The sequence below is a fragment of the Sorex araneus genome, chromosome 5 (assembly GCF_027595985.1).
Source record: "Sorex araneus isolate mSorAra2 chromosome 5, mSorAra2.pri, whole genome shotgun sequence".
NCBI lineage: Eukaryota > Metazoa > Chordata > Mammalia > Eulipotyphla > Soricidae > Sorex > Sorex araneus.
In genome coordinates this window covers 78,480,074-78,503,526 of record NC_073306.1, presented here as the reverse complement: position 1 = coordinate 78,503,526, position 23,453 = coordinate 78,480,074, and the positions used below count along the sequence as shown (strand labels likewise).

Below are 23,453 nucleotides of genomic sequence, written 5' to 3'. Positions count from 1 at the left end.
AGCAGAAAAATAAAACAAAACAAAAAACAACAACCGTAGGGCTGGGACGAATGGAGACATTACTGGTGCCTGCTTGAGTAAATCAATGAACAATGGGATGACAGTGATACAGTGATTTCACCTACATATTTATATTAAGAATAATACAGTAACTATGACAAAGTAATAAAACTCTCTGACATGCTTTATGAGCTGCCTCATAAAGAATTTTTCCAACAGTAACACTGTAACCTTTCTGTTGTTAGAGATCTGCACTTTAATAGCTTATACTTCAACTAACACAATCATTGGAATAATCACAAATCCCATTCTCTTAATAATTTTCATGGAAAATGAAAGGTTCTGAAAATCTTATCCGTTATCCTCAATCCTGGAGTTTCTCAGGGGTCTCTCTTTCTCTTTCATTTCCTTTTCCTTCTAAAGTTACAGGAGATCATTGCAGAATATACAATGAGCCTCAGGCCCATGAAACCTTTATCTTAAAAAAAATCACAACCAATATATAGTTCTTAGAGTAAAAAAATCCAAGTTATTGATACATACTCATACTCTTACTACCAGATGAAAAACCTCTGCATTGGGTGATATCATACCCACCTTTCCCCTCTTTCTCTTATGTGAATATTTACATCTTCAGTGAATGCATAATGAATAATTTTGTGTATGTCTATAGATTAAATGTTGACTGAGATTTTATTATAAAAATATATCATTTGAAAAAAATCACCTTCTAGTCTGGAGATATATCAATTATTAAATCAGCTGCCTCCCAAGCTGGAGACTGAGAGTTGGATTCCCAGGGCTGCCAACAGGTGCCGAGCATCGTGCATGTGACTCAGTTGTCCCAGCCAGTGCAAGAGAATGTCCTGTGCTTGACGCCCAGCCCAGAGTGTGCATGCACTGTGGCCTGGAGTGTGATCCCAGGCCAGCATTCTTATGAGCACCACAGCAGCCCTCCGTGAACATTCAGCCCGAATGTGCAAGAGCAATTTAAGAGTGAGCATAGGTGTGAGTACCACCACTATAGCGTGTGGTTCCTGGCAAGCACTCCCACCAAGTTTGTGTGCAAGCTCTGGTCACTGGAAAAAAAAAACAATGAATGGGTTGCTCATTGCTTCACATGAAGCCCAGCTGGTCTATTGGTGACCTGAGTGGTCTCTGGGTAGGGCACACACCAGACTTTGGGATACTCTTTCCTCCTCCCAGGGGAGTCCTATCTCTCCTTGGTTGGTGGAGATTTACCTCATTCAGTATGAAATCCTATTTTCCCAGGTTGCATCACCAGACCTGCCTCTGGGTGCAGTTTCACTGTCTTGGGGGGTATTTTCTCTGTTGTCTGAAAGCTGTGGGAGGCACCGGGGCACCCTGGCCCAGATCAGGGTGAAGATGGGGTGAAGAGCTTCTCCCAACAGGATGGTCACTCTGGGGGGGGGGGCAGAACATGCAGAAAAGAGCAGGGAAAGCCTGAGCTCTTTCCGCCTGGGAGCCTCCCAGCGGGCTCATTCCAGAACAGAAGATTTCTGCAGAAAGCTGTCCATGCTGAGCGCCAGGTCCCGAGGTCCCCAAAGGAGGGGTCTGGAATGCAGCATGGCAAAGAACGGGAAAAGGAAATTAAGTTCTGTGGGCAGGAAGGCTCCACCTTTCCTTTGGGGACAGAAAAAGAGCAAGAGGTCAGAAGGGGACACTTGGCAGAGCTGAGTCACGTACATCACTTCTACCCTGACCCATCTATCCCACAAGATGCCAGTCAGCAGCAGTGGGGCTCAACCAGGAGTGGGGTTCCCAGAGCTCAGGCAGGTACAGGACAGACACCTCCTTGTGAGAGCTGAGGTCGGTGCATCTCCTCTGAGTACGCACAGCACACAGTGTGACAAGGGCCTGAGGCAGAGGGAGTCTCATCCCTGAGAATGACAGAAGTTCATGTTAATTCAGTTTCCTAGATAATTTCTCAGGCTCCAATTGAGGCAGATTCCTTACAATCAGCTGGACTATTTAAAAGGCACAGCAATAAAGCAAAGGAAGAAATTAGGGTGTGAAAGAAGAGGGAGGGGCTGGGGACAGAAGAGAATGCGTCTGCTCTGAGCTTTCCCTGAGGTCTAAATAAAGCCAAGGACAAATGAAAGCTGGTTGAGTCTCATTATCCAAGGCAAAGGGTGCTCTGGTCACTCTTGTCATTCTGTCCACTCTTGTTTTCCCTCTGATACCTTTGGTTTTCAAGACCACATGGTGTTATTTTGGACAAAGATTTGAAAACAGGGAGGAAGGATCAATCAGATCCTGTAGGATCAATCATCCAGGCTTCAAAGGTAACTGGGAAGGGAATGATATTGCTTTGCCTTTACACTGCCTGAAGGTAAGCATTTTGGACATGCGTGGCAATAGAACTCTCCCTCACGTGACCTATGCCACTTTCCATCTCTGCCCATTCTAAAGGGTCCCGGTCCTTCCTGCCCCCAACCCCTCCCATGACTGGATGGTCCTTTCGGGCCTTTCTCCTCACTCCAAGTGTTTGCCCCAGATTCACCCATTTCTGCCAAGGGTTGACCTGCATCCAGCTTAAACTCAGGTTCACATCCTGAAACCTTTCTCTTGGCAGCTGAGTCTACCCACACCCTCCCTTGTCTCATGTATCCAGTGAAGGTGCCCAGGTGAGAGTGTGTAATATCCTATAGTTGTTGGAACAATGGATGATAGTCAAACTAGATTGTGAATGGTTTAAATATAGGTACCAGTGCCAGGGTGATAGCTCAAAGGGTTGGGGCACAAGCTTACATGCTTAAGCCCTAAATTCAATCTCTGGCACTCCATGGCCTTTGGGGTATAGCTGGGTGTAGCTCTGGTGGCCTCCTGAGCACCCAATACTTCTGAAAAAGTTATCCGCCCACACACAGTGAAAACAAGGATCAGATTAATACTCATTTTTGGCTCTTTTACCCCCCTTTTTTTTTTTTTGCTTTTTGGGTCACACCCAGCGATGCTCAGGGGTTACTCCTGGCTTTGCACTCAGGAATTACTCCTGGTGGTGCTTGGGGGACCATATGGGATGTCGGGGATCGAACCTGGGTCGGCCGCGTGCAAGGCAAAAGCCCTACCCGCTGTGCTATCGCTCCGGCCCCTCTTTTACCCCTTTTAACAGTGTCTGATACTTGAACTTCACTCAGAAAATGTTGGTTGTTTGAGAGATACTGTGTGTGGTACTGTATTTATACACCAGCTTCTCCCTCATCTTGTTGCATGGAGATAAGTACTTCTCTGTGACTCTTTTGGGATGCTCCGTCTTACTGCCCTTAAGATAATTCTTAGTGCATGCTAGGTGTAAATAAATGCTGTCTAGAAAAATGTGCAATCCTGTAGCTACTTTTTCATCTCTAGTCCTTAGCCCAACATCATCATGATACCATGTTTCTGGAGTGTAAGCCCTGCTCCAGGCATGGTCCTATTACACCATTCATCATTTCAACAGCCCTCTAGTTGGGTCCCAGCCCCCATTGTACAGAGGAAGAGCAAAGTGATTTGCTCCAATGCACAGTGCCTAGATGGTGGCAGAACGAAATGTGATTTGTCCTGTGTATGGCATCACATGTCTCTCTAAATTCATAAAGGCAGAGAGAGTTTTACCTTTAGTCCTTAACCCCTCTATCCATTTACATTTTGTTTTATTTTATTGGTTTTGGGCTATGCTCAGGGTTTACTCCTGATTCTACACTCAGGGTTTCCTCCTGGCAGAGATCATATGGGGTGCCAGGGATCAAGCCCACTGCAGCCCATGCAAGACTAGCACCTTACCTGCTATACTATTTCTCTGGGCCCCTATCTGCAATTTAACTTCAGAGAAAATGAAATTCACCCCACTGAGTTTGTATTCGAATGGACTTGGTTGTCATCACCTCTTCCCACCTCTCTTGCAAGTTTATTTTTATTTAGGCACCAGTGATTTACAATACTGTTCATAACAAAGTACCAGGCGAACACTGTTCCAACAGGACATCCATCACCAGAGTGTTAGTGTCTCTTCACCCTCTTGGCAAACTTACCTACGCTGGATAATTGGGTCAGGCCTAGATTGTTGCGGTCCTGAAAAGGCAGATGATAGTCTACAGACTGAATTATGAAACAATGGGAAGGATTTTGAGCAGAGTTTCAGTAAGATGAGCTGTACCTTGGTAAACTAATCTAGCAATAGGAAAGCCAGTAAAGGGGTGAGGGATGAGCAGATTGTGAGAGACTTGCAATTAAAGGAGAGATACTTAGAAGAACTTCAGTCTTAGACATATGCGATTTGAGAAGGCAGGACAAGTGGAAATGTCCAGAAGACAGTTAAAGGGCAGAGACAAAAGGGAAGTGAACCAGAAGTAGAGATCTGCCCGTTGCTATGGAATGCCTCTAGACATGTCTCTAAAAGTAAATGAGGTCATGAAGGGAAGGAGAAAGGAGCGAGGGGACAGAAGGTTAGAGGGATAGAGGGTTAAACATGGAGATGGGGCATATTAAGAGGAGCAAGGAGGGGCATTAAGGAGAAGGCAACAGGAAGAGTCAGAGTGACCAGGAGGGATGATGACTTGTACGACTGGCTGGTGAAAAAGTTTAGCAGCTGACAGCATAGTTTCCCAGATGGGATGGAAGTGTGTTGAGAAAAACTTAGTTAAGCAGCCAGAGTGGGACTCGGGAGGTAGTTGGCAAGAGACTTGGCAAGAGAAGAATATAGCCCTGAGCAGGGGGAGGAATTTGTTTGAGGATGTAGAACAATGGAAAGATAAGAAGACTGCAGAAAGGCAAGAAAGGAAATAAGGAATTGGGAGGATGGGATGGCTGAATAGAAAGTGCAGTGGAGAATAGCTATTATAAATACAGGTGCTTAAAGAGGGCTTGCATGAACCCTATAGACACGCTGTTCTCTCTTCAAAGATTTAAAGACCCTAAAATGCACAGGAACCTGGCATGAATATTGGAAATCCAGGAATCTTGTCCCCAGAAACAGAACAGAGAATGGTGAAAAGTGGAAAATATTCCAAAGGAACAGGTTTGGGGTTAGTGGCTGGAAAATATGAACACACCAGAAATTTGTGAATTTTGGAGAGGTCTTTGAATTGGCAATGGATATAGGATGGGATATATAGTTAATTCCTTTTAAATCTGGGGAGATATTCAAACTCCAGCTGACGTCTCTGCTACAACCTTAGGATGGAAGGCAGGCGATTAAATAGTTATTTTTTTCTGAACAAGCTGGACATATCAGTGACTTTATAAGAATGAACATGAGCCTGGGTAGCCCTTGGTGAGCTGGAAAATTTAGTGGCTGGAGGGGGAACACAGGGCCAAAGACAGGATTTCACAGACGCCTTCACCCCAGCGGGATAAGGGCAGGCTGCCTAGCTGTGAGTCATATGTTAACATCATCTGTTGGACAACTTCTCTGGGATTTTTCTGGTTCCTTTGCTCATGAGTAATTGTTTCCTAGAAAACTTTTTTTTCCTGCTAATATTTTTCTGGAGTGCAAAGGAGCAAGGAAGTAGAGCCTCAAGGCCTGCCACCATGCTGCTGTCTGGCGTCTCTGTGATGGTTTGTCAGGCTGGGGGAAAATCAGGGGGGCCAGGGCAGAATCCTAAACTGGACGCTATTCCAACTGAAGAGGCATCTCAAGCCTCTTCACTTTTCTCCTGTCACTAATAAGGCTTCTCTTTTTATTAAGTGGAAGTTACAGAGTGTGTTTGGTGTGTGTGTGTGTGTGTGTGTGTGTGTGTGTGTGTGTGCTTGCACACGTGCGCGAGTGTGCATATGCATACCCGTGACATTGGGAGATGCATATGATCATCAAATAAAATTTGTGACAGCACTTAGCTTACACCCTGTCAAAAGCTGATTATTTTAAAAGTGCTTCAGGAAGTGGGAAATGATGGCTTTCTTCTAATTATTTCATGGTGAAATTCCATCAGCTCTCCCACTTTGCTCTCCTCCCCTAAAGATTTTGGAAACAAAGAAAAGAAGAAAATGACAGCTGTATTAACTTACTGGTTTTCACAATAATATGCTCAAATATGATATGAAATGAGTGGTTTTTGCTTGGCTTCAGTTGACTTTTTCTTCTCTTTTGTTTTTTTGCGTTTTGAGACACACCTGGCTGTTATCAGGGGCTACCTGTGGCTCAGTGGTAGGGGGATGATCAGGAGATCCTGGGTGTCCTGCATGCAAAGCAAGTGTTTCCATCACTGAGCTCTCCTTTTGATCAAGTTCTTATTTACAATTGGAAGGAACACTGGAGTTAGGGAGAGGTGTTTGAAGAGGTTGGAGTGGAGAGTGTGATAGTTCTTTTCCACAGATGTCACAGCAGTATCTTCTGTTCCACATATTCTTACAATATAACATCAACAGGTGTCCCATTTTCCCTCTGCTCTCCCTAGAATAGATGACTTATGGCTATCCAACTGCAGAGGATGATAGGAGTGAGGAGTCAGAGAGGATGCAGCTTCCCTTCCATCTGCTGGGAGAGTTGCCTGGGGTCCTGCCTAAACTGTCACATCTCTCACAGCCCTGAAGCTATCAAAGGAGAAGTGGGGGAGAAGCCCCTCCTCATAAATTCTTGGTTCTTACCTCGCCCAAACTTAAGAATTAGGTGAAGGGGCCAGAGAGATAATTCAAGTTAGGGTGATATTATAGACTGTACAAAATGAGAGTTTTTTTTATTAGACTCATGCATACTTGCAAGCAGGCACTGTGGCATGCATAGTTGAGAACCATCCTATGGACACACATTGCAGGCACAGAAAATGGTAGAGGAACAAGAGAGAGAGAAAACAGGGGGCAGGGCACTTGCCTTGTATATGACTGACCCAGGTTTGAGTCCTGGCACCCCATCTCATCCCCTGAGCTCCACCAAGGAGTGATACCTGAGTGAAGAGCCAGGAGTGAATCCTGGGCATCCCCAGATGTGGCACAAAAACAAAAAGGGGGAAAAAAAGAGATAATGGTAGAAAAGTTTCTCATCAGGGTGGTATTTAGTACAACAAAGATAAGAAATGCAGATTGTAGGTCCTGGAGGCGTCACTGTGCAGTCTCCACTAATATTGTCCAGCACGGGCTTGTTATGGTTCTGTCTTGGCTCAGTGAAAGCCAAAATGAAGAGGCAGCTTCTTCCAGAGAAGGGTTGTCACACTCTATATATCACTGGCCTCTGGTCTGTCTGTTCTATCTTTCTTAGCTCCAGATAGTTCTTCTCTTTGGTGGTAAGGAGAAGGGTCACAAAGATGCAAAGTTTTTGTCATTTAGATGAGGTCCATGGTTGAGACCTAATGCAATGTGAACATGTTCTTATAAAAGAGGGCAAGTTGAGTGTTGATGACATACGCAGAGAAGAACACTCTGTGAAAATGAAGATGAAGATGAAGGCAGAGGCCATCTGCAAGCCAAGGAATTGCCAAGATTCTCCCAAAGAAGCCAAAGGTTGCCAGGAAGCCCTTAAAACAAAGAACAGAGGCATGGAACAGTCTTCCTCATGGTCCCAGAAGGAACACACCCTGCTGATGCCTTGACCTAGAACTGAAGGACTTTAAATGTTCTGTGTTAAGCCACCAATACTTGATATATTGTAATAGCATGAGAATACCAGATCCAGGAACTAATTTTAACAGAGATGGTGGAATGATGGCTCATTCCAGCTCCAAAGCCTGAAGCTGATGGAGTTCAGCCTCTTGTTCACTCAGAAATATTCTTTTCAGGTCCATCTCAGATGTCACCATGGGAAGCACTTCAGGGAAGAGAATCTTGTTTTATGACCTTGAAGTGCTTACCATTTTGTTCAAAGAGATATGCTAGGCCCTAAATTAACCACACCAAAGTGAGAGACAGCCTAAACAATAAGGTAGGTAGAAAGTTAGAGAAATTCTAGGTCTTAAAACTCAAATCTTCAGCAATCTGAATACAAGCAGAGCCTGAATTAAATTTGGATGGACAGAACTCAAGCTAGAAGAGACTTTTCCTTCCTTCCTCCCTCCCTCCCTCCCTCCCTCCCTCCCTCCCTCCCTCCCTTTCTTTCTCCCTTCCCCCTTTCCTCCCTTCCTCCTTTCCTCCCTTCCTCCCTTCCTCCCTTCCTCCCTTCCTCCCTCCCTCCCTCCCTCCCTCCCTCCCTCCCTTCCTTCCTTCCTTCCTTCCTTCCTTCCTTCCTTCCTTCCTTCCTTCCTTCCTTCCTTCCTTCCTTCCTTCCTTCCTTCCTTCCTTCCTTCCTTCCTTCCTTCTTCCTTCCTTCCTTCCTTCCTTGCTTTTTGGTTCACACCCAGCCCCAGTGATGCTCAGATGTTACTTCTGGCTCTGCACTCAGGAATTACTCCTGGCGGTGCTTGGGGGACCATGTGGGATGCCAAGGATAGAATCCAGGTTGGCCACATGCAAGGCAAATGCCCTACCCGCTGTACTATCGCTTCAGTCCCAAGAAGGGACTTTAATAACAACATCTCTTTGTAGGTCCCATTCTGATTATTGTAAGAACATAGGTAAAGAATGATTCCTTTAAGATTTATTTATTAGAGTCTCAGGTAAGTATTTTTTCTCTATATACATAGGAAAAATACATGATTCCCCAAATTTTATAACCACTCAGAATGCAATATCTTTTTACAGTTTACTCTGTTGTCGTACATGCCATTAAAAATGCCATTATGAGGACTAGAGAGAGAGAATACAGTGGATAGGGCACTTGCCTTGCATGCAGCCAACTCTGGTTCAGTCCTTAGCATCTCATATGGCTCTCTGAGGCTGCCTGGAGTAATTCCTGAGTGCAGAGCATGAGCACAGTCAAGTGTGGTTCCAAGTCAAAAACAAGGCAAAAATTTGAAAAAGAGTGCCGTTATCTGTACAGAGAGTACAGTACTATCTGTGCTAGAGAGATAGTACAGGGGCAAAGGCACTTGCCTTGCATGTGACCAATCTGGGTTTAATCCCTGACACTAAATAATTACCCAAGCACTTCCAAGGGTGACCCTGAGACCAACAGGTATGGCCCAAGCCTTCCACCTTCTGTCCCCCTTCCTTAATCAAAGAAAAATGTCATTTTTCCCTTGTAGTATTTACTACAAGGTTTTGGAGTCAACTTTTGGGCAAATCTGATGCAAATTCTTGCATATCATAAATATTATAAGTCACTGTCACTGTCACTATCATCCCGTTGCTTGTCAATTTACTTGAGCGGGAACCAGTAATGTCTCTATTCCTCTTAGCCCTGAAATTAAAAAAAATTTTTTTTGAAAATGTTTTATCCTGCTTTGCAAATGGCAGAGGCATAAATTTAAATTAAATAGTTTACATAATCACAAATGTATTTATTGCATACCACCAAACTTTGTTTATAAGATATGCTACTATCATAATAATTTAATTTTATTATTTTACATATACCTAAATAATAATGACTTAAAAAAGGATTAATTTTATTGTTCCACAAAGTTACTTTTAATTGCATAAGGAATTACATATAATAGACATCTCTAAAAAATATTAATCACAGAGAGATTAACGAATCTGACCTGAAACTTTTCATTGAACACTTGAATTCAAAAAATCTTTTGCCTGATTGCATTTTCTTTTTCTTTTTGGGTCACACCCGGCGATGCACAGGGGTCACTCCTGGCTCTGCCTTCAGGAATTACCCCTGGCGATGCTCAGGAGACCATATGGGGTGCCTGAAATCAAACCCGGGTCAGCCGCGTGCAAGGCAAATGCCTTAACCGCTGTGCTATGACTCCAGCCCCCTGATTGCATTAAAAAAAACATTTTTTATTAGTGAATCATCGTGGTGTTCAGTTATGAACTTATGAACTTTCGTGTTTGCATTTCAGCGATACAATGATCGTTCACACATCCCTCCACCAGTGCCCATTCTCCTCCACCAGTGTTCCCAGTATCCCTCCCACCACCCCACTTCATCCCCCACCACCCCACCCTGCCTCTGCAGTAGGGCATTCCCTTTTGTTCTCTCTCCTTTTGGGTGTTGTAGTTTGTAATAGAGGTATTGAGTGGCCATCATGTTCGGTCTATAGTCTACTTTCGGCATGCATCTTTCAACCTGAATGGGTCCTTCCAACATCCTTTACTTGGTGTTCCCTTCTCTATCTCAGCTGCCTTTTCCCCCAGCATATGAAGCCAGTTTCCAGTCTGTGGGACAGACCTCCTGGACTTTATCTCTACTACTCTTCGGTGTTAGTCTTCCACTCTTTTACTTTATATTCCACAGATGAGTGCTATCTTTCTATGTCTGTCTCTCTCTTTCTGACTGTTTCACTTAACATGAGACTTTCCATGTTGATCCACTTATATGCAAGTTTTATGACTTCATCTTTTCTAACAGCTGCATAGTATTCCATTGTGTAGATGTACCAAAATTTCTTTAACCAGTCATCTGCTTTGGGGCACTTAGTTTTTTCCCAGATTTTGTCAGCCCTGAGATTTTATTTTTATTTATTTTTTATTCTTTTATCGAATCACCATGTAGAAAGTTACAAAGCTTTCAGGTTTAAGTTTCATTTATACAATGCTCGAACATCCATCCCTTCACCAGTGCACATATTCCACCACCAATAATCACAGTATACTCCCCCCTCCCCCACCTCCCCAGCCCCCCACCCCGCCCATGTAACTGATAAATTTCACTTTGCTTTGATTAAATTCAATATTTCAATAAAAACTCACTATTATTGTTTGGAGTTTCTCCCCCCAAAAGTCGGACCTGCTGAAAAGGAAGCATTTGATAATTTGTTTTCCATTACTGAGAATGAAGAGATATGAGGTCGAGCGGCCGCACTAGCAGCTGCACGGTTTTGGATTTCTGTATTTTAGTATTTTAGTAACTAAGTCCAGAGAAATTTCTGCCAGAAATTGCATCATTGCAAGCTTGTACCTCTCTGCTACTTTATATTCCACATATGAGTGCACATATTTCTATGTTTGTCTCTTTCTTTCTGACTCATTTCACTCAACATGATACTTTCCATGTTGATCCACTTATATGCAAATTTCATGACTTCATGTTTTCTGACAGCTGCATAGTATTCCATTGTGTAGATGTACCAGAGTTTCTTTAACCAGTCATCTGTTTGGGGGCACTCTGGTTTTTTCCAGATTGTGGCTATTATAAACAGTGCTACAATGAACATAGAAATGCAGATGTCATTTCTACTATACTTTTTTGCCTCTCTGGGATATATTCCCAGGAGTGATATTGCTGGGTCAAATGGAAGCTCAATATCTAATTTTTTGAGAATTGTCCATATTGTTTTCCAAAAGGACAGCCCTGACATTTTAGCAGCCTCTCCCTACTCTATTTCCCAATGATTGGAGGCTCTTTCAGGGTCAGGGAAATGAGACCTATCATTACTGTTTTTGGCATATTGAATACGCCATGGGTAGCTTGCCAGGTTCTGCCCATGTGGGTAGGATACTCTTGGTATCTTGCCGGGCTCTGCCAGAGTATGTATATACTGTCATCCCATTGATCAACAATTTGCTCGAGTGGGCCCAATAGAGTCTCCATTTATCCTAGCCCTGAGATTTTAGCAGCCTCCTTTTACTCGTCCTTCCCAACAGTGCTGCATTAGCTCTTCATGCTCAGGGGAATGAGACCCATCACTGTTACTGTATTTGGTATATGAATATGCCACGGAGAGCTTGCCAGGCTCTCCGGTGCGGGCAGTAAACTCTTGGTGGCTTGCCAGGTTCTCCAAGAGGGAGAACTAGGCTATCAGATGTCGCTTGGCCACATTGCAGCCACGTTCTTCCGGGAGCTTGGTTTTATAGTCTCTGGATGTTGGCCATTGATGGGATTAAATGGTGCTGGGGGGCAGTTTATAAGAATATTATAAGAACTTGAGTTATAATTTTAAAATAAGAATAAAGTGCCACTTGCATTTGCTGGGATATGGAGAGCTATCTGAAAGTAATACACCTAGCTTATTTGCTATATAGAAGATTTGAATAAGCAGGAGTACTGGTCAATATAAATCAGGGGGCTCTGTGTTAAGCAATCAGACTTCCATTTCTTCCCCCCACAAATCAAAGCTTTATGTAATATAAAGCTTTAAATTAAGCTCCCAGCCATGGACCCTATGTCATTCCTTATATTTCCCATCTGAACCAATTCAGCTTTTTGAGAGGTTAGCTAAACTTAAAATATTTATGTGGCTAAATGTTAAGCTGAGTAGTTTTGAGTGAAGAGGAATCTCCAGTTTTCAATAGCATAAGCATGAACTCATTTTTAAATACTTCCTCACGAACACCATCTATCAACATCCTGCCTTTGTTTGTGGGCACACAGAGCTAAGTCTGTGGACATGTGGACATTGTTAAGGTTCAGAATGAACTACCAAAAATGGTGAGTCATGCCACCAGAGGACAGCACCTGAGAGAGTTGAGGGAGAAAATCATGAATAACTCTCTCCCCGTAATGTCTTCCTTATTGCTTTAACATATGCTAGAATGGTCTTTTTTTTTTTTTTAGGATGGTATTTTTAAATGCTCTTAGGCATTGTTGTACACAGTCTTTTAGGTTTTTGTTGAGATTAACAACATCATAATGTACCCATAAAGCAATTTAAACCACTAATAGAATTCATACAGATAATTAAGTAGGCACAAATGGAACTCATTGACTCAGAAAATCCTGTGTATACTGATTCCTAAAAGTTGTATCATCATGTTTTAATATTGATTTTCATTTTCTTGGGCTAAATCAACCTAAGGTAGCCCAAACTAAGACCCCTTAGAATACGCTTTTGTTTGGAGGTCACACATGGCAGTGCGCAGGGCTGACTCCTGGTTCTCTGATCAGATATCGCTCCTGGTAGGCTCTGGGTACTGTATGGGGTGCTGGGGTGTGCCCTACCCTCTCTATTATCTCTCTGCCCCCAACTGATTACTAAAATCATTCAAGTATATATAAAATTAAATGGTAACTTAAGCATAAACTTAAGCATAAATTACAAATTTATTCAATTTGTAATTCAAATTGAATAAATGCTGGAATTATTTTCTAGATAAAAACTATTTCTTGAAAGTACTGTAGAGCTATAAAATGCAAAACTACATGTCTCTTTTACATATTTCTCCCCAATACCTTTGTCACCTGAACGTTCACACAAGAATATTTAACTGAATGTTTTTCAGTGATCTAAATATAACTTGGATTGAAATAAAATCAATTCCTTAAAGTCATGGAAAAAAACAGCACAGGGGAGGTGAATTTTTCAGTTTTTCCAAGTCGGCCATGGAGAGAAGAAACCCTTCTCTTTCAAACTGTGAAGTTCTTGCAATCCCTGTCCAGCTGTAGAACCAAGCTGAACAAAATGAAAGACAAGGCCTAAAGTTCACCAACAACTGGGACTGTAGCTCAGCAGAACACTTGAATGTGTGAAGTCCTGGGTTCAATTCCTGGCATTGGAAAAAAACTAATAACCAAAAATCTTACTGTGAATTTTGATCTCTTGATTTGCATTCCCTCAAAGTTAGAATGGGTCTTGTTTCAGAGATAATGATCTTAACTTTAAAACTTGCTTTTAAGAATTGCCATAAGCCAGGTGAAGACAGATGATCTGGCTTTAATGCAATTTTTTTTTCTCTATTGACAATTGTCATCCTATGCCAACTGCACAGAAGTTGGAACCCATCCCAGTGGAGAATGTTATGCTGCTAGCTTTGTTTTGCTTTTATTTCCAAGCAGCTCTAATTTAAACACTGAAAAATGTAGTTTTCTCCCTCTCTTCCATACAACAAAACTATTTCAGTTAGTAAACTTAAAAAATAAAGTATTAAAAAAAAGAATACCCATCTTGTGCTTCTTCCCAGATATCATAACCAGAGAATCCCTGAATCAACATGACCAGGAAAGTCAACCAATTGGTAATACCTTTGCCCAATGCTGTTTCCTTTCTTTTTTTTTTTGGCTTTTTGGGTCACACCCGGCGATGCTCAAGGGTCACTCCTGGCTCTGCACTCAGAAATTACTCCTGACAGTGCTCAGGGAACCATATGGGATGCTGGGAATAGAATCCGGGTTGGCCACATGCAAGGCAAACACCCTACCTGCTGTGCTATCACTCCAGTCCCCACTGTTTCCTTTCATGTCAACTATTTGCTGAAAATACTCTACCAGTGATGTCAAACATGTTATTTACCCTTTGCTTTGCTCAATGTTAAATACAAAACCTAAAATATAACAAACATTCAAAGATTTACACACACTTCTCACTTTTTCCCACTCACTTTGGTTTTAGGATGATATTCATACTTAATATTCAGAAATCCTGAAGTCTTGTGCTTTATAAGCTTCCTGCTGAGTCTGAGATTGACTTGGGTGACTTCTCTCTTCACAAACTACACACTAAACTAAAATGTTTTCTATCTCATTAGCCAACAATAATGGATAACTGAATTTATTTCTCTTCTGTGTTGACCTCCATTTTCTACATAAATAAAAAACCTAGAGTTGAGAGAGCGCCAGGTAGTCACAGGCGGTCTTTTCCTTAGGTACCAATTGCACTAAAGTTGCCAGCTCTAACTATAGCACCTCATCCTATGTCTCAAAAGTCTCAAAATTTCCTCAGAGTTTGTATACAGTCCCTTCTAGTTTCTGATATATTCACAAAGCCTCTCAACTTAATTCTTCATCATCTCAACAATAAATAGCACTGTAGCACTGTAGCACTGTTGTCCCATTGTTCACCGATTTGCTGGAGCAGGCACCAGTAACGTGTCCATGGTGAAACTTGTTACTATTTTTAGCATATCCAATATGCCACGGGTAGTTTGCCAGGCTCTGCCGTTCGTGTGGGATAATCATGGTAGCTTGGCGGGCTCTCCAAGAGGGACAGAGGAATCGAACCCAGTTCGGCCGAGTGCAAGGCAAACGCCCTACCTACTGTGCTATCGCTCCAGTCAACAATAAATAATATATAAACTTCATCCAAATGTCTATCAGTTGATTATTAGTTTAAGAGAAAAGAGTCCTAAATGACTACAGAAAGACATACAAAATGAAAGTTTAAAGATGCTTTGAAAGTTACCAATCATAATATTTTACACAGTACAGGAAGATTTTTCCTCTCTCTCTCTCTCTCTCTCTCTCTCTCTCTCTCTCTCATTGGCAGTGCTCAGGGCTTGTTCGTGACTCTGTGCTCAAGCGACCCAACGCAATGGTTGGGGACAGAACCAGTCTGCCATGTGCAAGGCAAAACACTCTATCTGCTGAACTTTCTCTGACCCAGAAAGCTTTCTTGTAAGAGTATCTCTGAGCCTGTAGTATATGGAGTTACCCAGAAGAGGCCTATTGGCAGTGCAGAACCATAGAGGCTCTTTTTAAATAAGCACAATCACCACCATATACATTAACTGAAAGCTGGGCACACAGCAGTTGTACAGCTGATCTGGCAAATGCTCAAAAATTGCATTCCTGATTACATATTAAGGCACTAATTATCCAAATGAAACTCTAGGGGCATCTTAGGTAGATGCAGTACAGTGAATAAAGGAAGGAAATGATTAGCCACAATTGCAGAAACCAGCTCAACACACAGTGAACACAGCCACAGCCTGTTTCCTGCAAAGTATAGGAAAGCAAGAGTTGGAGCAAAACACGAGACAAGCAAAAAGTAAGTGATTTTTACAGAAGACAAAAGGACACACCTCAATTTTAAATTACAAAAAAGGACTTTATTCATGTTATTTTCTGTTCCTATGTACTACATAGCCAAGTAACATCAAGACATTTTTATCATGAATTTGCACGATGTCAAATAAACTTTCAAGCATTTTCTTGACAGTCAGGAGGGTTTTTGCCAGTATTTGACACAGTTAGAACACGCAGTGTGAGAGAAAACAATGGCAGAAAGAAAACTGAAGGAGCACATAAGGCATTAAGTTTCAACACCAATTGAAAAATTCATTAAAGATGCAAAGTCAGATGGGAGAAAGAATGGTCTTCAGCAGAAAGTAAATTTTATGCATGAGAAACTGTGCATGGGAACTGCAATTTAACATGGCAAGAAAATAAGCTGTCCCATTTGATATAGCCCTTTTTCAGGCCTTTGGATTAAAAAATTATCTGGGGTGGGAAGAAACCTTCTTCCCCAATGAACCCTTTGTTAGTGAATGGCTCCAGGAAGATTGAGTAAGCGGGTACCTTGTTTGGAAGGCTGGTATGAAATTGTATTAGCGGCATGTCACTGAAGCCTAATTGAAAAATGAATGAGAGGTCTGGCGGAGACCATTAATGATTTCTTAACCTCTTTTATCTTTATTATTTTTATTTTGAGAGCCATACCCAGCAGTGCTCAATGATCACTTCTGGCAGTGCTCAGGGGACCATCTATGGTGCTGGGGACTAAACCAGGGTCAGCAGTATGCAAGGCAAGTGCCTTAACCTTTACACTTTCTCTAACCCTCTTACAAGATTTTTTATTTTTTGGGTCACACCTGGCGATGCACAGGGGCCATTCCTGTCTCTGCACTCAGGAATTACTCCTGGCGGTGCTCGGGGTACCATATGGGATGCTGAGAATCAAACTCAGGTCTGCCGCGTGCAAGGCAAAGGCCCTATGCGCTGTACTATCGCTCCAGCCTCTGCTCTTACAAGATTCTTAGAGAAGAAAAAGACAAGAAAATCTTCAGGCCTTTGAGGTATTTCCTTGCTAACACTGCACTGTTTTGCTGATTTGTTCTTCTAAATCAGTATGGAACCCTCCCCCGAGTTTTTGAGATCCTACCAAAAATGTGAACTGCTTGAATATCATCACACTCAGGATGAACAGAAAAATGTTAACTGAGTCTTAATTAAGTTCTAATAGAATGTAAGTTGAAATATAAATTGCAACTTATTTTATCCATTCACTACTAAATACTCTGATGGTTTAAAAATGATGGATTATGAAGTCTCACTATTTAAACATATAATTATCATAAGTGTTTGGTATAAAATTTGATCAATAAGTGAAGTAAACCAAAGGATGGAGTTTTCTTATAGTAGAATTAGTAACCTAAACAACAGTAACACCTCCCATGAAGTAGAATAACAAGAAATATAAGGATTTTTTCCTTCTTTTTCTAAATGCCAGAATTCCTAAGAAGCATATTTCCAAGTACTTGGACTTTTCTTTAACTCCAGGAAGATTTGAGGTTATGTAAGGCCCTCTTGACAAAGATGGCTTGAAGCTGGTAAGGAGGCACCTGTAAATGAACAAATACTCATAGCTCAGAATATTTTTTAAATATTTCTAAAAAGGAGTGCCTACTTCACAGGACAGTCTGCAAATTGTTAGAATTACATTGGAAATGGAATGGCTAGGGGAAAGATCAGTGAACAACAAGAAAATTTTATGACTGTAACAGGTTTCACTGTACCAAAAATCTTTATGTTAAAATTGTTAAAGATAAAACAAAACAAAAACCTAACTAAAAAAAAAGTTTTCTAAGTTGTGGTCTTTGTAGGTAAGATTCATTTGGATATACTTATAGGCTCTGTGTCAAACAAACTATCACCATACGACTGATTGCTTTACATGAAATCATTTTAAATGACCAAACAGCTTATCTGCTATGGGCTTCAAGCAGTCATTAGAGTTTTGCTATATATAGTGATTTCATATTTACATAAGCAGTTTCTTATGAATCCTATAGAGGTTGAAGAAAGAACTAGTTGTTCCTTTTTAGCAAGAGCACTTGTACATATGGAAAAGGATTAGGTATATCTCATTTTATTCTCAGTTAAAGAAGTTCTTAAAAAGTCAGCAGTTCATTTACCTGAGTTTCCCATTGAAAGGCTGAGTAGTAATTACTTTTTAAATTTTTCAATACCAGGGACAGAACCCCTGGACCTCACACATGCAAGGCAGGTGCTCTACCACTGAAATATATCCCGGGCCCAATAATTGAATACCCATTACTTAATAATTGAACAACAAGTGCAATATTAAAAAGGGCCAGAGTCAGAAAATTCACTCTAAAGTTTGAGACTTTTATATTTTTATAAAATCGAATAGAAACATCTATGAATTTTCCTTCTGAGTTAAAACATAAGGTTGTGTGACTATATGGATTTACTGGACATTGTTTAGAAGGGCGGTTAGGAGTCAATCTGAAAAAATCATTAAGAAAGCCAATAAAATTTTATTGTGTTTGGAGAAAATTGTCACAGTGGTAAAAAGTATTAATGACTTACTTCATTTATGAATTTAAATGAGATTAAGAGTTAACATCAAATAAATACTTCAGCATAAATGACTTTCAATCTGATTTCTAACCCTTTAAATGGGTGACATAAAAAAATTAATTTATCCAAAAAAGCAGTGCACCCAGTGTTTTGCTAGTAGTTGCCTAAGTTTACCTTTCAATAGGGTATTTTTGTTATGTTTAGTCATGTACAATCAGGATTTTTATTTATATAAAGAGAGGATTGTTTCTACATACAACACATTGTCATAATCAGGATCCTGATAATATTTTAGAACTGAATATTTTATCTTACAGGTAATTTATCATTTTAAACATATTATTTCCATAGCAGGTGGTAATAAATCAGTTATACAAAATCCCCCTCTAACACTTCAACATAGAACAAAAAGGCAAGATTAAATTATTAAAGAAGTGAAAAGCTTTGTTTCCCCAAATCCTTTACCCCATGATGTGTCATAACATTTAAAACATGAGTGAGGTAAATTTATTGGGGGAGGGTTCCTAGAGTTATTTTCTATATAGAAACTCAAAGTAGCATTGAGCACATTTTCCAGGATAAGGAACAAAATTTAAAAGCAGCATTTTAAAATCCCCTTTCCACCACTAAGATCTAAAACGTTCTCACATCAGACTAGGGGTTGGAAAACAGTCCATGTGAATCTGGTACATACAACAAAATTCCAATGATCAGTAGTATAGGTTCTGAATTGAGGGCACAAATAGTGTTTTCATTTTCCTGTTCTACACACAACTTATCAGTCAGTGAAAGATTTTGTCCAAGACCTACACCACATTGAGTTTTTTAAGCACAAAGGTAAGTAAAAGTTCTCTTGATCATCAAGCAGTAAGGACTGCTAAGTGACATGAATTTAGCAATTAATTCACACTTAAAAAAGCAACACAAATACTTTAGATGAGATACTTATTTTAAGTCAAAGAGTGTCTGTGATTGTACTACTAACATTTGTAGCTAGGTAGTCTTGAGGGAAATGGAGAATTATGTACTCACATGTATTTATAAATAAGTGGATTATTTTATGCAACAGGCAGAATTTGAATAATTAGCACTGCCACATTACCCAGAGGAAAGGAGAAGGGCTGACCGAGTGACCGGCTCTTCAACAGAACACTTTAGTAGTGAAAGTTTTCCATTTGATGCACTTGCATATAAGGATATCAAGGATGATTAAATTACTAAAAAACACACAGGCTTCCAATTCTATGATTTAAAATTTAATTATCTATGTAAATTAAAACAAATCTAGCTTTTCTAGGGTTCTTCTCCAGCACTACATAACAATATTGAGATTAAGGGTGGGGAAAGCCTCTGTATTTACTTTTAGAATGTTTTTTAAAAGGTTGGTAAAATCACAAATGGGTCAAATTATAAATGATGAGCTTAAGCGTACTAACCACGGAAGATTATTTTCTTCACCCACTTATAGAATTCTTGCCTAAGGATAATTTTAACCATCAGATATATGAAATAACGTGGTGTGGCAGAATTTAAAAATGAATAGTCTGTAACAATGCACTTATGTGAATTTATACTCTTAGAAGAGTTTCTCTGTAGAATGAAGGACTTGGCCGATGGAGAAGGCAGCTGGTATTAAAATAACTAGCACACATTCCTTGGTACACACATAATGAAAACAAAAATAAGGACACTGTACAGGTGTAAACGGACTAAAAATGACCTTGGCAAAATATCTTCATCTATTTAAAAAATACCAAAAGCATGCAACTTAAAATTCCCTCCTTTTCATAAAAACTGAAAAAAAAAAAAAAACAACAACCCAAAATAACAAACCAACCATAACAAAACAAAACACAGATGGAACCATCTGATTCTGTCAGTAGAAAATAATTACAGATACTTGAGGTTCCAGCACAAATTAAACTTAAAAATATTAATATTGAAAAAATACAAATAAATTTTTATTAAAAAATACAGACTCCTTACTCAACCTTGTGTACATATAGTTTCATGTGAAAAAGGAAAAAAATAAAATAAAATAGGAAAGGCATAAGGACTACCTAATTATGTATACTGTATTTGGTAGAAGCATGTTTCAGTCAGATTTTCGACAAAAATAAGTTATTCTGCTTTCATTTGCTCCCGGATGTCAGAAGGCAGAGTTTCAAAGAGAGCATCTTCTACAACTAAGCATGCTCGCTTCAGGGCCCGACAGTCGCCCAGTTCAGGAGGGAGGATTTCAAAGTGATTGCCTTTGACATCTAAATAGGAAAGAAAGAGTAAATTTCCAATTTTCGGAGAGAGTATGGATAGGTTGTTCTTCCCAATCTTTAAAGTCTTAAGTTTCTTGCAGAAGTAGAGTTCATCGGGAAGACTCTCCACTTTGTTACACGTGATGGAGAAATACTGTAAACTCTGCAGCACTCCGACCTCTGGGGGGATGAAGCGAATGTCATTGTAGGATAAGTCCAGGTATCGGATTTTGTTGCATAGGAAGAGGTGGGAAGGCAGCACCTCTATTTTATTGTGACTGAAGGACAGGCGCTCCAGGCTGGTGAGTTTCTTTATATGTTCTGGGATGTAGGTGATACTGTTATGCCACAGTTTTAGCACAGTCAGCTTTCTCAAGTGCTGGAAGCTAACAATCTCTTCTATAGATTTCAGATTATTTTCTTTGAGGTCCAATTCCTGCAGGCTGAGCAGGCTAAATACAGCATGAGGGATGCGCTCCAGGTCGCAGTGGACCAGCTCCAGTTCGGTCAGGTTGGTCAGCTTCTTTAGATTGTTGAGCATCACCAGCTTGGTGCCATCATTATGGATACACATTTTCTGAAGATGGCTGGACACGTCCACCACAGCCTGGGGAATTTTGGAAACATTGCTCTTGATAGAGAGAATTTTAAGGCTTTTGAGATCCCGCAGGGATTCCAGGGTGACATTTTTTGAAATATCGTGACTTAGGGAGCCAGCCAAGTAGAGCTCTTCCAGATTCCGAAGTCCGTACATCCAAGGGGGCAGCTCCCTCATATCATCAAACTTGACACTCAAGACCTTGAGGTTTTCCTTCAGGAAAGAGAGTGCTGAGCTATGGATTTTGACTGAGCACTGGTGCAGAGAGAGTTCTTGGAGATTCTCTAGCTGTGCAATGGTGGCTGGGATCATTACGTTCTTGATAATTTCAAGTTTCAGTGACTGCAACTCTGTGATTTCAAAAACTGTATCTGGAAGGCCGGAGAGCATGATGAGAGGCAATTCCAGTCGGTTGTGGACATTCATCTGTAGCTTCTGCCTCAGTTTATCAGGAGTCCACTCATTGTTTAAATTTAGTTGCTTCAACTTATTTTCACTCACTTCGGAAAGGAACACTGCGAATCTCTTGGAATATAGAGGGTCATATTGATCTATCATATGAAGCATAAAAGCAAAGTCATTCTTCACATCTGGAATGTCATCAATTCCGGTCTCCTGTCGAACATACTCAAAAGAATATTCCTTTAGAGAACGGTAGAACAACCAATATAGGGTATAAAGGCATGTCAGTCCATAGATACTTACAAAGCACAGGTAGCAAAAGGAGAGTTTTGAGAATAAGTGTGCCATCGTGTGGTTGCAAGAAAAGTTCTTATATCCAGTCATATCCTGAATGTCTACATTGCAGTCCACAGTAAATTGGACTTTGGAAACCAGAGCACTATTATACGCAATGATGATTAGGAATTTTATTACCTTAAGTACAGTCTGGCGAACATACATTGCATAGAGTATATCACCTTCCTCTACATGCATCCTGAACTTCTTCACCTTCTCAAATAAGGCCTTTGCTTGTTCACCTTCCTTCTTGTCCAGAGCCCCTGCAGTAGATTTGTCCACAACAAACTTCTCAGGAATAGATTTCAAAGACTGAGAGTTGACCAGGCTGCCTTCTGGACAAGTCTGAACTGTGTTGGACCTGCTCACATTGTTCTTCCTGTTATCCTTTTCCTCTGAGTCTTCCCCAGACACTTCAGATAAAGCCCTTGTGGTCCAGGGAGAGTCAAAGCACTTGCCCAGGATTGAGATAAAATGTTCTATTTTGGAGCTGGAGCCTGGGAATTTGAACCAAAAATTGCTGCACAGCATGAAGACCAGGGTATGGATGAGGACGAGATAAGGGAAGTACTTGGCATACCAGTGGAGGGCTCGTTCATAACACATCTGGTTTATAAAACTGTACTGCTGAAGGTCCAAATCTGTCTTTAGTCCTTTCATTTCTACAGTGACAGGGTTAGTAGGAGACGGTTTTGTTGGAGGCAGGGGGGTCGTGCTGGCAATTGCTTGAGAGATATTGGAAACGGAAGAGTGGTTCTGAGAAGGCTGAACTCTTTTTGGAAGGCAGATTATCTTGTCTTGCATGACCTGAAACACAGAAAGAATATTTTCAAATTATATTACTCAAAGAGCTTTCATAATTTCATTAGTGAGAAGAAAACAGCAATAACATCCAATAAATGTCCATTTCCTTTGCCTGGAGAATACAATGGTTAATTCCAGCACCAATATTTTATTCTTAGCCCACATATTGGGAAAATGAAGTATCTTTGTCATGTCCAACTTCACATAAAACTTAGTTTTACTAGGACACAGAACAATTCACAACAAAATAAATATTTTAAAAACATTGATATACTATAAAAGATTACATTTCTTCTCTCACTGGAGCCTGGGAGAATCAGTCCCTGGGAAGTGCATCACTTTAGCACAAACTCAATTTGGATTTGGATGGCACCCAATGTTATAATAGCTTGTGTATGAGAAGTCAGAGGACTGGGCAGAAGAAATATGGAAGAAATTCTTGTTGTTCCCCCTTTTATTTCATCCTTGTTCTGGACTATATGCATAATGAATGTTAATGGCTTTAATAGGAGTTTACTACTTCTATAAAAACAATGTTTTAGGGCCGGAGAAATAGTGCAGCAGGTAAGGCACTTGCCTTGCATGCAGCAGAAGCAAATCCTGTCCCCTGAGCTCTATATGGCCCCCAGTGCTCACCAGGATTGATCTCAGAGCATATAGTGATGAATTCAACAGATCCCAATTAGACTTCAGGTTAAGTAAAAACTTGTCTTATAAAATTATTTAACTTTTTCAGGAAGGAGTTTACCTCTTTCTATAGGTACTGAAAGAATGAGGGTAGAGGGAAGAAAGTAAGTTAAAGTAGGAGATTTACAAAAGCTCTGTCCTGGGTGATAAGGCAGGGAGAAATACCACTTAGTACATAAATCAAAGAAAAATTGGG

At 40.7% G+C, this 23,453-nt stretch overlaps 1 protein-coding gene across 1 annotated transcript in view; it reads right to left on the bottom strand.

Annotated features, from left to right (window-relative positions):
* Window positions 1–15,662: 15,662 nt before the first annotated feature.
* The window catches only part of LRRC8C (leucine rich repeat containing 8 VRAC subunit C), a 93,950-nt gene continuing 86,159 nt past the window's right edge, over window positions 15,663–23,453 (bottom strand). Inside the window, exon 3 of the mRNA XM_055139747.1 lies at window positions 15,663–22,573. Within this exon, the coding sequence (XP_054995722.1) occupies window positions 20,300–22,573 (2,274 nt within the window). The 3' untranslated portion in view covers window positions 15,663–20,299. The remainder of the gene's footprint in view (window positions 22,574–23,453) is intronic.